Source organism: Falco punctatus (assembly GCF_963210335.1).
Source record: "Falco punctatus genome assembly, chromosome: 2".
Taxonomy (NCBI): Eukaryota; Metazoa; Chordata; class Aves; order Falconiformes; family Falconidae; genus Falco; species Falco punctatus.
The window spans coordinates 69,873,449-69,890,938 of NC_137581.1; the positions used below are offsets into that span (position 1 = coordinate 69,873,449).

Sequence of the window (17,490 nt, forward strand, 5' to 3'; positions counted from 1 at the left end):
TACATATAAGCATTTTTTCACTTTCTGTAGCTTAAAGTTATGTATAAACTGCAACTTTTTTAGTTTTCTTGAACCCAGACTTCTAGCAGTCGTCCTTTTTGTTCTGCGAGAGCAAGCTGTCTATGTAAGTGCTAAGTAGATAGATAGATTTAGATTTAGGCTTATATATATTTATCTATATGGAAATACATATATATATATCATTCAATTTTTTATTGTTCAGCCTCAATTGAGCAGAATGAGGGTGGAACCTCATAATTCCCCATAATAAGGTTTTATGCTTACAGATTCTGATACAAACTATTGCTTAAAACAATCACAATTTCTTTGTATAGTGAGCAACATTTCAGGTGTTTGTGTAAGCAAAAGCACAGATTTTAGTAGGTTTATTATTTGGGCATTTACAGCAGCTGATATTTTTGTATCTGTACAGTTGGCATAGGGTTTGACTACTTTGGTTGTTGCTTTATCTGCATGTGCAGTTATTAACATCATCCAAATTTCTTTTTATCATGTAGACATGCTAACATACATCCCTTTAAAACTCCATTTAGCCTCACCTGTATGTAGTGAAGGTTTCCTCTGTAATGTATAAAATGCTATAATAAGGTCTCCATCTGTCTATAAAATATGAAAGAAAGATAAATTAAAGCAAGGCATCTCAAAACATATCGATTCTATTTCTACAGAAACCAAACTCAGTAACTGTCCGCTGAAGATCCCAAGGAGTGATTTTCTGCGAATACATAAAATCTGATGACTTATGCACTGACTTGTTAGTAATTTTTTTCCACAATGGGGCTGTTGTGTGGTTTCCATAATGCTGTAAATCATGATTAAACACATAAAAAAGATTGTCACCCAAGATCTATTTGAAGCCAAGAGAAACATAATACAATATAAAATTTACATCATTTTCTTGATTAACCCTGATGAACCTTCAGTCATTATCCATTATAGTAAGAGTAAATTGGAAATGTTGCTTTGTTAATAAAACATGTATAGACATTTTCATGAGTCATAGATTTGATGGTTACTAACAGCTGACACATTCATAATGAAATACATGAAAAACATGGCTTTCCATGAAAATACAGTCTAGGTAAGGTTGCAATCCTGTGTCCTGTATTTAAGTGCTGTATTTTGGTACCCTTTGGACACCAGATAATTTTGAATATTGATCTAAAATCAAGTGCACAGAATCTAAATATAGGCAAGAGTTTTCACAACCTTTACATTTAGGCACTGAATATCTGTGCGTCTTTCACTCATATTTCATAGGGATTCTTAGCAGCACCAAAATAATTTAAAAACTTAAATTAAAACTACATGTCTTTGTCATCCATGGAAGGCTCTAAAGTTTTTCTCCTTTTGCTGCTGTGCCAGGAATGTTTTCTAATAGACACTGCTTTCATCTCTTTAGTGGCGAAGTGCTCTTAGATCTGGCCTTAATGATTCATTACAATCTTTGCTTTTGCTACTTTAAGTGAAGTTGCACAAGGGTGAATTGCATGATAACATTTTTCTGCCAGTTACAGAGTTTCCAATATTTGTGCTCCATGTGAAGTATACCTTGGTGTACTTCTCAGCCCTGAAGTTAGCTGTGGGTAGATGGATCACTGTTCAGAGCCCCATGGAAAGAATAGGCTATTTAAGTTGCTAGAAAAAAAATGGGAGCAGGAGGTGGTTTTTTCTGAAAAAGACCTTCTTTTTTCAAGAAAAAGATCATAGAAGCAAAACATAATTTTCCACAATTTTCAGGATACTTGTTTTAAGTTTTCTTAGTACTGAAAATCTTTATTGACTGAAACCTAGTTTTCAGCAAACATATCAATAAGAAGCTCAACAAACATCTTGAATAAAGTATTAAACACTTTCTGCAAAATGTCAAATAGATTTTTAAAAGGCCTGATTTTTTTTTTTTCATTACATTTAAAATGTTCAGAACATCCCTAGAAATCATGCAAAGATAGGAGTAAATTCAGTTTATTGCAACATTCAGTCTGTAAATTCTTCAGGATATACACCAAGACTATATGAATAATTTGCCCGTGTGTGCACATCCTCTACAGAGAGGAGCTGGATGGCTAATAAAAAAAAAAGCTATCATTTTTGACTAATTATGACTGTAAGGGGAGCCTAAAGAAGAAGTTTCAAGGGAAAAAAAAAACACACAGCTTGGCAGATGATAACTGGAACAGTTTCCCATGCATAAGGATGCCGCGGAGAGCAGAAATCATTGTGGAGAAAAACAGACAAGTGGGGCGTTGTGTCTGACATCTCTGGCAGGGAAGCAATGTAAGAAGAAACTGCATCAGATATAGGCATCGCCAAGTTAGGTAAAGCCTTATGTAGCAGCCCAGGGAATTCAGCAGTGTTAGGTTAGGCAGAAAAAAAAAAAAAAGATTCCCTACTGTTCCCCTCAGCTGTTGTATTTTTGAATTGCAACATAAAAGTAACATTAACAAAATCAAATGAAAGGGCTTCACTGTGCTTTGTCTGGTTTGTGCTCTTCAGTCTTCACAATTTTTTTTTCTCTCCACCTGGAAATACAGATGAGGATACAACACTTTCCTCCATTGCATCTACAATATCTGTTTCTTGGCAGCTAGGAGCTCAATTTAATTTCTGTAAGTTTTAAATATAATTTTGGATTGTGGACAAAAAGCAACACTCTTTCTAGGTGTAGGATTATTAATAGTGGTGAATTTTTAACTTGTGAATATCCTTTCAAGCAATATAATGTTAGAGCAGTGCAAAATTAAAAGAAGTAGTAATGTTCTGAGTCTACCTTGGCTCAGTGTCCTTATTAGATCTTCACCTCTCTTCAGTACTTTTGATAGCAATTTTAGTGTTATAAAAAGAGAGTACCAGCACTTAATAGCAAAAAGAAAATAGTAAGACACTGAATATAGGATTACCCATTAACAATGAATAGTGATTTTTTGATATCTCTGTATGCTATAGATATGATTGGTAGATTTTTGTTGTGTGATGAAGTTATTTTTCCTGAAACTAAAAAATAAGTAAATAAATCAGAATTATGTCTCAATTTCTGTCATCAGGCAAAACTTCACTGAGAAAAGAAAATGTGCATGTTTCATCTGTAGCAGGGCTGGAAGAGGTGCTCTTGTACAAGCAGATGTTGAACTAAACTGGATTTTTTTTTAATGTTCCTCTGTTGCATTGTTTACTGCTCTGACTCAACATCCTAGATCCCAATCCCAATTGCAGCCCTAGGTTTTCTCAGTTTTTCGGTACCTATTTAAAATTCAGTCAGGTTGCAGGCAAAGGAGTTGCACTTTGTGCATGTCGGGTGTGAGTGCCTGTAAGATCACAACTGCACCCACAATTAGTCTGTCCTTGGTTCCTTCCAGTTGCCCACCGTGAGCCCTCAGAAGACCTGCCTTGAATGCTCAGATGCTGGTTTTGCAGACATGATATGTATATATGTGCATTTTTTTGGTGGACACGATACATCCGCCCCTGAATATACAGTTCCCTATTTCCAACTCGGAATTTCCAGGCAGATAATTAAAGCAATCTTGCACCTTCCAGCCTGCACCTGCCACCGCACGAGCGGCCAGCCCATCTCAGTTCCTCCTGATCATATTCATGTTTGGACGGTAGTGTTTCATGGTTAATACAAATCATAAACAGGCTGTAAAAGCTGAAGCGTCAATGAATCCTAGCTTTAAAACTGCTGGGAGCTAAATTTTTAAAACTGATACTGCAAAGTGAAAAATGAAATTTAACCAGGCATTTTGGTGAAGGAAAAATAATTTATTGGATGTAAGATGAAAAGCTGCGAGAGTAAACATCAATCTCATCTTAGACACATGTCATTGAATGATGTTTGCTCTGTGCTGCTGCCTGGAGGTAAACTCTTTGAAATAGCAAAGTAGGTACTTTATCTGTCTGTGGATAGGAGCACAGTTTGTTAAGTTACTGCTTTTTTGAGACCCTGCTACATCTTTATGTTCAATCAAAGTGAAAACAGTAAATCAGAGTAATTGCTTTACCCCACGGCATTCCTGTTTGTAAATGGGAAAAAATACTGTAAAAATCCTCAAATTAACTTTTGCAGTTTAAGCTAGATAAAAAGTCTAAAAAAGTCCGTTGCAACCTAGGAAGGTATTTTATTGATTATGCCACTTATTCATCAAATCCAGCCCCTTTGTTATAATTGAACTGATAGTTCAAATGTCATTAGGGAAAACATTTGATGCTCCAAAATGTAAGGTTGCCATGTCTAAGAGCTCCCCGTAACACATTAGCAATAAGTTCCCAAACAGGCATCATTTATACTTAGCTGGAAATGGAACTATACCAAGAAACTGGCCAGCAAAACCCATGGACAAGAACAGTGAAATAGAAAACAGGCATTAAATTACAGCACTTCCATGATAAGCACAGCAATTCAGCAAGCAAAATAACCAGGATTGTTGTCATTAAATAGTCAGAATTAAGACTGTTTTGTAAAAATATTTGGGGCTTTCGCCTTTACAAAGTCTCAGGCTGGTTAGTCCTTTTGTATTTTAAAATATAGCAGAGAGAGAGTAATGACGGCACCTTTAAATTCAGAATCCAATTTCCATTCGGAATTCAGTTTCAGAATCACTGTCCTGCATCAGGGTTGGACTGTTTTTTGATTGTGTTGTACAAGTTTTTCCCTTGTGTTACTCTATTTAGCTACTTTGGCATAAATGTGGTAATTCAGGGAAGAATTGGACTATTAATTATTTAAGAAAATGTCCTCACTTCAGCCTGAAATTTAGTATATTGACTTGTGTGCCAGATTACAATTTGTGGGGAAATGTTGGGAATAATCAGTAAACCGTCTTAAAATTTATTGTCTTGAAATATTGCCTGTTTTTCATGGTTTTGAAGCAGTTCCAACTTTGTTCATAATTCAGAAATGACCGTGTGCTAAAATTTAATTTCAAAGATATATGTGTCCTCACAGAAAACTTGTTCACAGGTCTGGTTTTATTCTTGAAACACATGTATCTTTTAGTCAGTTATGGTGTGGGTTGTGTTTTGGGTTGGTGGTTATGGTTTTGTTTTTTGTTTTTTTTTTTTTTTTTTTTTTTTGTGTGTGGTTTTTTTTATTATTATTTTATTTTATTTTATTTTGTTTGTTTGGAATGTGACCAGCTGTGTACACTCTCAGGGGATATTCAGGGACGGCACCTGGCAGCTTGGGGATGGTATCATTTCCATGCCACTGGGAGTAGGTGTTGCAGTCTGATGGCGTTTTGTATGGAGCCTCTTAATCTGGTTATGGAAGAAGAAGGGTCAGTTTGGGCACAAATGGGCAAGTCAACAAAATCTGGAACAGAAGCTCAGCCCTTGCAAATGGGATTTAGGTCTTCTGTAGCAAAGGCCTCCCAGGAGCCCATGGGAACTGTGGTTTTGACAGTTTAAGAAAATGTTGCATGATAATGTGAGGCATCAGCTCTGCTTTTGTATTAACATGTCTAGACTTTGGGTTCTGAAAGTTTTGTGCAGTGCCACACATAGCTTCTGGGGTGAAGGAGCTCAGTCTTCTGAGTGAAAAACATTAACTGCAAATAGACGAGCTGCTCCTGCTAAATCTATATCACAATATTTATTTGCATGGGGAGGTAGAAGGAAGGTGTGTATGTGTGTGGGGGGTGTTGCAAAGCCCTCACAATTCAGAGAATAATTCAGAAAAATCTTTGGACTGGAAAATAACAGTGGAAGGTCTGGAAAGACAAAGGCGAGACTGCAGGTTACTGCAAACTGTAACGAGCTCAGTAATTGTCACCAGGTGTGTGTATATGCACAGCAATGCCTTCCTCTGGCGTGCTGGTAGGGCAGCCCAAGTCACTGCCCCCTTCCTTTCCCAGAAAATAAACTGATGTGAGGCAAGGGGGACTGCCAGGGATCTCGCCCTCAATTTACCGGCCTGTGTCTTTTACAGCCTCAAAGATGCCAGCTGTTATGAGGATGGTGATCTCGTAGCAAAGTAACAGTATCCTTCCTGAATCTTTCTTTAGTGATGTGGCAATTTTGTGGTTTCTGAAAAGGTCAAGCAGCATCGTTAATGCACACCATACGTCTGCGAAGGTGTGCAATTCCCCAGTGAAGGTGCAGTGCTTTAGTTTGTGGAAAATGACATCTTCCTTTGAATGCAGAGCTTGGGCATTCCCTAAAACTGAAGGACAGGAGAATATGTTGGTACACTGTCTCTACCCAGTTAATCATGGAGATTAGACCTTTTTATTTTAGTTGCTCCAAGTAGTGGTGTCTCAGGGAGGTAAATTGAGTCTGAAATAGTGTGCTTTAAAAAAAAAAAAAAAAAAAAAAAAAAGGATAGGAGATTCATCAACACTTAAAACTTTAGGCTTTTTACATGATTGCTTTCAGCCTAGCCTGAGACTAGATAACTCTTTGGACTTTGTAGGAAATTAAATCCGGTCCCAGGTTTTTCAGGTAAGGTTATTGCTCTGCTCCTAGGCTGTCCCCTGAGCCATCTCTGTCTATTTTTCATTAAGGTCTAAAGGAAACAGTTCCTTCTGATGTCAGGAGTAGTGTGAAGAAAGCTATGAGCATTTCTGCCAGTACTGTGGGGAAGCTGGTGCTGCAGCTGCGCTCCCATCAGGCACCAGCATGTCTGGGCTGTCCTCATCAGGCTGGTCTCATGGGGAGCCATGCTCATCCAGTGCGCAACCAGAGTGGGTAGCCATCAAGGTAATCTTCCAAAAGGCATCACAATAGATTGAAATTTATTAAACGCACCTACTCAGAGAAGTTTTGCAATCCACCGGTATCCTGATCTGCAAAATACCTGAGAGTAAAATTATTCAAAGTATCCTAGAAGAGGCAGAGAAGGTAGGGCTGCTGTGACCATGTGGTGGTGATGGTGTGCTGAAAGTGCTTTGAGCCTGAGACACTGGTATTTAGACATAATTAATTGTTAAGTCCAGTGTGTCTCTTGGCAGATCTTAGGGCTGAGATAAATCAAAGTGTGGTTTTTAAAGCAATGTGCTAAATTTGAGACAGTGTTAATTTTTATAATACAACATTTATTCATATATAACCTTTGCAAGTGTTTGACTTGTTACTCATGCTACAATTCATGTCCTTTAAGCGTGAATTTGAAACAGATGCAGCATTTTAAAAATAACAATATACCATTTAAAAAATATAAATTAATCCTTTTGGAGTTTGACCTGTATGAAACAAATACAAATGACACTGACTTCTGAGAGATGAATGGTTGCGTGTTCTTTGGTTTCTAAGTCTTGCAAAATTGCTTCAATATTTTGGCCCATACTAGGAAAACTCTTCATTAATAAACTAATGTGCAACCGTGCATGTATTACCTATATATGCATACATCACGCACATATGCACACATTCCCCAGTGAAGAAAAAATCTTGAGATTCGCATGAACTTGTTCTTCATGACTTCATGGCTATGGAAAAGACACACAGTGTAGATGATTAAAAAGGTACATCTACATTTGGCATTGTTTTAAATTACAAATTACAGGAAAAAAAAAAAAGAAGGAAGAAAACTATTAATAAGAATAATTTTCCATTAACTGATGTGTTTGCAATAAAGACAGTTATAATAGTTGGCAGTATTCTCCTTGAACCAAAACAAATAAATACATTTGGTGAGATATGTTCAAGGAAATGTGATTGTTGCAATATTTATGCAAATAAGGAGCAGCCCCACAAATGCTAGAAATTCTACCATCTGGTATTACTAAAGGAATACAACTCTCAACTTGTAGCTCTTCTTAACTTCCTGCTTATTGATGGCATATTAGGCATTGTCACATGGTTTTTCCATTTGCATAATCATTCTGAATTATTGCAGGTTGTGGATTGCATTTCCAACAGTGAACTTCTCATTCAGGAAGGGGGTTCAGAGGTCTGACAACTGGTGTGTCTTCGTCAAATATGTCTCCATCAAATAAAGGGATAAAAATGTCCTTCCACTTTAGGAATATCACACCAGTGCATTTTTAAATTTGTGTGAGGCTTAGTGAAGAATGTTGCATTTGTTTACTTCCTAGAAACCAGGTAAAGATCAGTATTATAATTAATCTCAGGGGAGCTGCCCATCTCTATTTGACTGCAGGCTAGAGTCCAAATGCAAAGTGTCTCAAAGATTCAAGAGGCTCTGGATGGGGAGATGTGGCTGAGGATGAAGTTATAACCTGATCCTTGCAATCCAGAAAACCCCAACCTAATAACAGCTATTCAGTGTGGCAGAAAGTCTGCTTTAGGCACAGAGGTTGTTAGAAAGTCTTTTATCCTGACTTAACTGATGGAAGTATGCTCAGACACCATGGTGCAGTCAGTAACTGAGGACCATTGCTCACGTAGCTGTAAATGACAACTGCTCTGCCTCTGGTCTCAGCACTGTGTGCAGCAGATGATCTCTGCTCACAGGGACCCCATGGGGAGGCCTTTACTATCCCCTTCTTCCCAGAGGAAGGCATTTTCCATGCCCCAAACTCCATCCTTACAAGTGCCTCTTCATTATACTTCTTTTTAAAGAGAGAGTGTTGGTGTGAATAATGTGTCTTGCTCGTGACAAGTATGGGATAAATCCAAAAAAACCTCAGGCACCTGTAAGTGGAATAAACAAACTGGTGCTTGGAAGCTGCCTCCAACCCGCTGTGCTGAAACCCCGTGTTTCACAACAACCCCCATGTCTGGGAGCACTGCTCAGCGTTTGGCATCTGCCCTCAGATGCCCTCAGACCCATCGGAAGGGTACCGTGCGCTCCAGTGTGAGTTAGCAGGATTTACAAGTAAACCTAAAATTTTGTGTTCATTTGATGACTGCTAAGGCATTGTTTTTAAATACTGATAGCGTCTAACATATCCTATGTATTTTCAGCTCTCTCAAGTCTTGAATTAGTATCAGATAGCTGTTGGCCTTTTGACTGCCTTGCCTGAGGCATACTAGGTAACGTCACGTGGGTAGCCGATGCAACATATGTTTTGCTAACTGGGAAGCTGGTTAGCAAGACAACCTTTTGCTTATTAACACATGGTGCACTTACATGACTTTAATATATATTTCTGCTTTACAGATTTACAATGCCAGAAGAAAGGCATTAGCTGAGCTAAGGAAAATAGGCAATCAGCATACTCATCACATTGTCCTGAAATAACACGTAAACCTTATTAGCACGCTGGTTTCCTTTGTGAGGAGAATAAAGCGTAACAGACTGAAACGTACAAACCTGTGTCGTTCTGTGGAAATTCAGGGAAAGGATTCTCTGGTTGATGTCATCATGCATTAAGCTAGAATTTGGGGGATGGGGAAGAAGTTAATTTTTTTTCTGAATGTCTTTTATTGGAGCCAAAGTAGTTCATTTCTAAAAATTAATACTGTTGTGTAATGCAGTGATTTTATTCTCTCTCCAACTACATACTACCAGCCATACACACACTATCATGCCAGTATTCATTTATTCATGCTCTGAAGTTGTGATAGTGTCAAATCCATCAGAAAGAGGAATTGTTTCTGTAGTAGTTTCACGACTTGGCTGATTAACAGAGATCAGAAGAAGCAGCCTAACTGTGGAAACCACTACAGCATGTAGTTTTAACAGCTCTTTAGGGAGCTAGTTAATGAAAGAATCACTACAGAAACACATCCACGTGAAAAAAGGAGCATTCTCATACAACACTCAGAGGATATGTCATAAGTGGAAATATGTTCATAATTTCTATTTACTCATAGCTGTAATTACCATCTGCCTTAAGAGTACCTTCAGTCTTTGTCAAAGTTACTTATATATTGCCTTTGTCACATTTCAAGCAGATAACTTCTGCACAGACTAGATCCTGCACTGTGATTTCTTTTTTATTCTTCTGTAAGAATTTAATTATCTATTCTCTGTGTGAAGAAAGCACTAGGGTTCCCAGAGACCTGAGTCTCCCCAGCCTGCTTGGACTGGCATTCATCTGATTCATGTTCTTGCTTATTTTTGCCATCTGTCTGCAAACCGGAGTTCTTCACTTTTAAATTCATGCTGGTTTATATGTTGCCTGCTAATTTTTAACTCTTAAAAAGCTATTCCTCTTTTTTGCTGCAGTGTCTATGAGCCAGATAGAAACGTGCTGCGAAGGAAAGAATGGGAAAGAAGAAATCAGGAGACCCAGCAGGAGGATGGCGCGTTTAACATGAGTTACTCCCTCTTCAGTGAACCGTACAAGGTAGATGCTTCCCAGATGGGTGGTTCTTTGTTTATTTATTTATTTATTCCACAGTACAACAATGCAGCCTGTAGAAGGCATTGTCCAGTTTCAGGACCCTTCCACAAGTGCTAGCCTCACAAAATCCACAGAGAACATTTATGGTTCATTGAGAATCAGATTTTATATATGTAATCAGATTTTGTAGGTGTATATATATACATATATATATATACGTGTGTGTGTGTGTATATATATATGTATATAAAAACTTCTTATAATGTTCAGCAGCACACAAGAATGAAATAAGCTAGAAATATCTTAATATCTGAGATGGAATTAAAACTAGGAGGTGAAGGTGACAGTGCCCTGTTTTTGCCACAGTTAGAAGAAAACAATTGTGTTAAAACTGTGTGGGAAGGTCAAGCAATGCAGTAAACATTATGCTCTGACCAAGGTTAATGCGGGGAAATATCTTGGTGGGATTGGTGGGTTTTTTTTCTATAAGCATTGCCAACAAAACTTGTCTGCTAGACATACCCTCACCAAAGGCAGGAGTAACGTACGAGTCTCAGCTCCCCGTTTTATTCCTCCTGGTAACAGTACTGTAATGAGGCACAACTGTCTCCCCACTCCCTGTTAGAAGTGTCAAGCAGGATCTTCTGCACTTTGCTGTAGTCTGCAAACCAAGCCCTTGTGAACAGGACCAGAGTGTGGTATCCCACAGGGGTTGCTCCTCTCCCCCAGCTAACCCAGTGACTTTGCCTGTGTGCATCAAAGCATCATCATGTATTTTCTACTATGCCCTTCTGGTAACATCCAAGTTACTGTTACCACCACCATGTTGTGAAACCTTTCCCTCCACGCAGCACCACTTGTCCTTGATGTGTTGGGTGCTTTAGTGCCTCTTTCCAAGTGTCCTGTTTGAGACCTGACACTTGGCTTCTGCACATGACTTCTGTGCTTCTGTGTTTCTGCCCATGCTCCAGGGTCAGTTTTTTGCTTGCTGTTCTTCCAGATTGTTGTTTGTTTCTAATAAAAAAGAAAGATCCACCACTTTCAAACCATGTCCTTTGATGGAGGACAGCTCTGTCTGGCTTGAAGCTGACCTCCAGCTGCCCAAATTTCAGATTCATTACAAAGGCATTTAGAAACCATGGCAAATGTCTTGAACTCCTCAAGGCTCCACTTGAAAAAGTCTGCTGTGAAAGCAGTCAAGAGCTAATCCATGGAAAAAAGCCTGAAAAGCTTGTCAGCTGTGTCTTGGCATTTTGTGAGGGCTCTGCTGCAATGGGAACTTCATAATTTTCCGTTTGGTAGGCCCCATCAACTAGACCTCTCACAAAAAGGGCCTGTCCTTTTTCTGGGCGCCTGATACCATTTTTTCTGGGGGACCTAAAGTTGGTAATACTTAAGCTTAAATCACTTATCAAAGTGGTATAGGTGGAATATTTTGTGCACTTTGATTATTGCCTGTGTGCCAGTGTGCTGAGTGTCATGGCATAGGCTTCACGTATCATGGACGCAGCAGTAGTTTTTGAGTTACGAAGTATGAAGGCACCCCTATGCAACCACAGTATAACATCATCAACTTTAATAGGAGGAAAATCGTTGCTGTCTTTAGAAGCAGGGAGGGTAATGAGTGGGTATCCTATGGGGAGATCAGAATAATGACTCCATCCATGCTCCTTCTCTTTGAACACCATGTCTGTATTTTAGACAAGCATGTAAAGAAGGTGCTGTAGAAATACATCCTACAGCTGGCTTTGTCAAGGAGACGTGGAGGGAGGCAAAGCCCAGGACAGCAGTATAACTGGCTCACAGCTCTGTTGGTGTGACAGTCACAACTGCTAGGGATGACCAGTCATTCTAACAGTACTGGACATCAAAACTTCAGCAGTGGCATACTCTGAATGTCATGTCTGCACAAGAAATGGGCTATTGGGCTGTCTGAACTCATCCAAACATTTGTGAACCTTCAGTGTGGGGGTGCAAGGGTGCAGAGCTGTGACTTGAGCATTTTGATCTTATCGTGGAGAGAGGCTAACTGCAAAAGAGGAAACCTTTCTGTGGATGCAGAACTGAAACCTACTCCTACTGCCTTTGAAGATCATATTCAAGTTTCAGATGCTTCCAGAGAAGAGTGAAGTTACAGCAGACGTTAACAGCAACTCTGATTAAATTCAGTATTTCTCGGCACAGCTTGAGAAACATGAGCTAAAGCCAAAGGATTTGCCATTCAGAAGGCCATATCTGAAAATCAAAGGCAGGCTGGAAATCTCTTAAATCTTATGTCCTCTCTCACCTTGACATGTATCACTACTCCTGTAACATCAGATTTTCTGAAAAATCCTGACTCTTCAGGTTGCCCCTTATCCTGTTCAAAGTATCCATAGCAACCCTTTATGAAGGATTACAGGAAATCCAGTGTCTTTTACTTAAAATGTCTTTTACAGGGCGTGAAAAAATAGGAAATTCATTCTGGATATTTCCTGAACAGAATACCTTGCCTCATTAACCATATCAGTATTTTTAATGAAGAAAAAAATTCTGATGGCCTTCCATGCGACCATCAGATTTATTTTTAGAAGTGTTGGATCTTGGTCTTCAAATGCATGGATTCATCTTTCGTTGCAGAAGAATATCACAGCACTGCAAGTTAGAAACGTTTGCACAGGATGCTTTTCCTACTTATTTTGTGATCATGTTTTCCCTTTGTGAATGGTTAAATAAGGCCAACAATATTTCCAAGAAAATAATAGGGCAAACTCTTACATCTAAAGCTCATAACAAGTTACCTTAGATCCCATCTTGTTCCCAAGAGGATGTATGTGAACTCTCCTGGATGAGATCAGCTCAAGACAAAATCTTCTCACCTCAGGTTGTCCCCAGTGTATCCAGAAAGAATAAACACCACCAACCAGTTGTCTGCATGTGCCATGGTACCAGCATTAGATCGGTTTGCTGCAATTATTCTGGTGTTTATCTGGGCTGTCTCAGTATGAGGTGTCTCTGTGAGACCTTCACATCACGTCACATCCATACAGAAGACAGTCTGCTGACTTTTCTGGACTAGTGATAGTCTACAGATAACCTGCAATTAGGGTTTTATTTCCTTCTCATCCAAATAGCAGCCATCAGAAAGAATGGACCTTCTAGATTGGACTTCCTAGGGACATAACTTGCACGTAAATTCTCTTACGTTCATGGACCTAGAGGCAGCCAGGTGGAGAGCTGCTCCACAAGCTCTCTGTGCTGGAGAGGACTTGTGGGTGTCAGGGGCCCTGTTCCATTTGGTGGTCCTTGTCACTGTGCTTCTGGCAGGGAACGAAACCTCACATACACGCTGGCTGAATCAGACTGGGTGCAAGCCCAAAGGCAGATCTCCCACCATAGAGGGAAGCTGGAAAAATGTATCTCTGCAAGGTAACTACATGAAGTGAAGGATCCACTGGAAGCATAGATGAGATCCACTGGGTAAAAGGAAAAATTTCTATGCCTTCTGGAAAATAATTCTGCTGGTCAAGGAGATGCCCAAGTGCGGAAGCCATTTAACTGACCCCAGGAGATACATGAGTATATCTCCAACGTTTTTTCTATTCAGATGTATGTGATGCTTCCCACTTTTGAAGCCTCATAAATAGTTTCCTGTTCTTTAGGACATCAGTGTGATTCCTGTGAAGTGAAGGAACACCCTTTTTTTAAGCCACTTAATTAAATATGACTTAATGCTTCATATTTCTTTTCATAGCAGGTTATTGTCCTTGTGACAACAACAGCTGCATACGCAGAGAGATCAGGCTGTAGTGCCAGAGCCATATTATTCCAAGTTTGCAAAGCAATGTTTTGGATGCAACACTTTTGAGATTTTCCCTTCCCAGTTCCCTTCAATATATGTTATTGATATACATCCAGCCCTGTTAGCATTGTAACAAATGCATATTGGAAAGCTAGCTGTAATGTATTTTATGTAGTTACAAGGTAGCGTCCTTGAAATTTGAAGGGATGAGTTTCAAGCAAGACAGGACTGCTTCTACTGTCTGACTTGGGAATGCTTCCACTGAAAGTTTGCATGTAGCAATCACTGCACTCATTTACAGAGCATTTTTGCTTGGATTCAGGTTTTTTAATAGGAAACCCTAAAAAAAGATTCTGAACTGGGGGAGTTTCCCTTACATTTTTGTTAGAGTGACTCAATTTTATTTGAAGGCTTAAAAACAAAAATACCCCCAATTTTCCAGAGTAACTGAAGTTGCTGCTACATCTTTCATAATTTTTATGTAACTTTAAGAGGGTCTTCCCCACCCCCTTTACTCCCTTCTTTCTCCTTCTTTCTGTTTTCCTCGGAAACAGAGAGTCTTGAGAGGAAAGCTTTGCCTTCTGAAGCCAATGGGAGCTTTCCCACACAGACCCCATGCTGGAAGTGAGAAAGGAGAACACCTTGGCTCATTACTGTCTTGCTCTGAAAATGTAAAGCAAAGGACATCACATGCCTGAATCTTGGCAGGGTTCAGAAAAAACCTCTGATGCATAAATGCTAATTATACACCCTTTTGCTTACAGTGGCTTTTTAAAGCAAGAGTTTTCAATATTTTCCAGTATGTTTTATTTGCTTGTTTATTTCTTTGTGGAGCTTCTGCCTTTTCAGTCAGGAAGAAAATGGATGATTTTTAAAGACAATGATTAATCTTAAAGGGGAGGGAGGGTGGCTGTTCTCCCCCTACTCCACACAGCAAGCACTGAGCAATGTGAACAATCTGGGGGGTTCTGTTCACCTTTTTTTTTTTTAAAAAAAAAAAAAAGGAAAGTGAGCATCCTGTCAGTATTTTCAAAGAAGGGACATTATCATCTGTAGTTTTCCCATTGTCCCACGAGATGTCTTCCAGTCACCTCACTATTTGGTTGCCTTAGACTGGCGAGTTCGTCCAGTGTTTACCCTGGATGTTGTGTGGCTTCCCAGATGCCATGTGAAAGCTTAGGCAGGAGAGAAGGAAATTGGGAACGCAGTGTTTTCATTCATGGCTGAAGAAGAGCTTGCAGTGGGTATAGGAAAAGTTTCATGGTCAGATTTAATCCAAACCATTCTGTGTAGTTGCAATAATAAATTTTCTAGTTTCCAGGTAATATACTTTAACTACAGCATGATATCAGTGATAGATTTCTTTTTTTATATACTCTAAGGCCCTTTATAGCTTTTCCAGTTCAGGGTAGATTTAAGATGTTGACAAGTGTCTTCAGAGACAATAAAGATTTTCGATTTCATCCCTCAACACTGCTGCTATATGTGCTACTTCAGTAAGGATTTCAGCAGAAGCATGCAGGGAATTTTGGTTTCCTTAGGTTGACTTTGCAGGACATTCAATTTTTGTTTTGCAGACTAACAAGGGGGATGAGCTCTCGAATCGCATCCAGAACACCCTGGGCAACTATGATGAAATGAAAGACTTGTTAACTGACCGATCAAACCAGAGTCACCTTGTTGGGGTTCCAAAACCTGGGGTTCCTCAGACATCTCTCCCCAAGCCCGATGAGCATCTTATTGCAGACTCCAGACCACCGCCTCCTCCTCCCATTTCAAGCACTACTTCTTCCACACCAGCAGCCCTATCTGCCCAGCAGAGCAAAAGCACCACGATGGGTTGGCAGAAGGCGGGGCACAATGCCACTTCAGATGGCCAGCAGAGAGCAAGCAAGCACGGGCACCGGTCGCTGGAGTCACACAAGGGTGACTTCAAACTGGTGAACCAGAAATCCAGTCTGGAGAAACTAAAACGCTATGCATCGAGTCCCACCTCTTCCTCCTCCAATACTGCCCAGCAAAGCTCGCTGAGAGCCACGCTAGGAGACAATGTCAACAGAGTGCAGCAGCCAGCAAAGCTCAACTGTAGCTCGGAAGGAGGAGCTCAAGCACAAGAGAGGCCGGCAAAGCATGGTGGCGGACACTGCGTTCAAAACTTCCCACCCTCGCTTGCTTCGAAGCCCAGCCTGGTTCAGCAGAAACCAACAGCTTATGTAAGGCCAATGGATGGTCAAGACCAGGCTCCTGATGAGTCTCCAAAGCTGAAGCTGCCAGCAGAGACAACCAAGTCATATAGGGGAGTGCCTTCTAATAAGCCTGATTCATCCAGGACCAAGTCAAAGATAGCCAAGTTCAGCATCCCTAAGCAAGAAGAGGTAAGTGGTTTTATGCTTTTTATGACATGCGCCCTTAGATGGATGGATGGATGGATGTTGCTTTAGGACTGCAAACTGCACCTGTCTCTTCACACATTTTTAACATATTAGTTTGCATGTTGATTTTTTTTTTTTTTTTAAATATTGACATGGTATATTATAAACAGCAGCCTCGCAGTAATGTAGAGATATCCCAATGGTGAAATACTCACTGTCTTCCCAATGGTAACGGTTCTTACAATGGCACATTTTCTAGTAGTGTATATTATGTCATGGACTTTTTTCCCTGAGTGTCCACATAGAAAGTCTGGTGGTTTGGGTTTTTTTCTTTTCCTAGGCAGGTGTATTACTTCTAACTGTTCATATTTCATTGACTCCTTTGTCTTTGGCAATGATTAAATGAAGTGCTTGTGATCAGAGGTAGTTCTGCAATCCTCAATGATGTCGAAGTAGTTTCACAGTCTAAGTAAATTACTTAAACAATATGAGATCTGTGGAATAGATGAGAATACAGCAATGAGACTCTCCTTTTAGTTCATAGTGTCTGTTTCTGTTTCAAACCAGTTTCTGAGAAAATTTGAGGTTTGATTCCTAAAGAATCACCCTCTGTAGAAACCCAGCCTTGCTACAAGTATGAGAACATGTCTGAAAAGCTTCTAGACAACATTTCTCTTATCAGCAGTATATTTGAAAGATTTCTGCATGGACTTATTTTATGTTCATTTATTTCACATTCCATTTATGCCAGTAGGACACCTTGCTTTATCACTTACAGAGTCTGTGATTTTCTGTTTGATCTTTTTGGATGGAGAGGAAATGGTTGGTTTTGGCAAAAATAAAGGGTGATTTATTTTTTTTTCTGGGGTGTACTCAGAGGCCTGTATGCCAATACAAAGATGGTCACATCATCCTTTTGTGCAAATTGGTAGAGCTCCCACTTAAACAATTTATAGTATTTATAGGACTAAACTATTTGGCTGAATCACTGTGACTTTCTCAGAGCAGAGACAATGATTGTTTATTCTTATTTGACAGCTGTAATGTGTCTTGAGATGTTTTTAGTCTTAACATTTTTGTTTCTGGCTTTGTTAAAGGAGAAGAAAAATCTAATTTTTGGTGGAGT

The 17,490-nt window shown here is 39.5% G+C and overlaps 1 protein-coding gene across 1 annotated transcript in view; it reads left to right on the forward strand.

Moving 5' to 3' along the window:
* AFF3 (ALF transcription elongation factor 3) overlaps positions 1–17,490 on the forward strand; it is a 336,652-nt gene that overhangs the window by 38,316 nt on the left and 280,846 nt on the right. The window contains exons 2-3 of the mRNA XM_080377268.1: positions 10,094–10,214; positions 15,570–16,367. Of these exons, the coding sequence (XP_080233394.1) occupies positions 10,094–10,214; positions 15,570–16,367 (919 nt within the window). The remainder of the gene's footprint in view (positions 1–10,093; positions 10,215–15,569; positions 16,368–17,490) is intronic.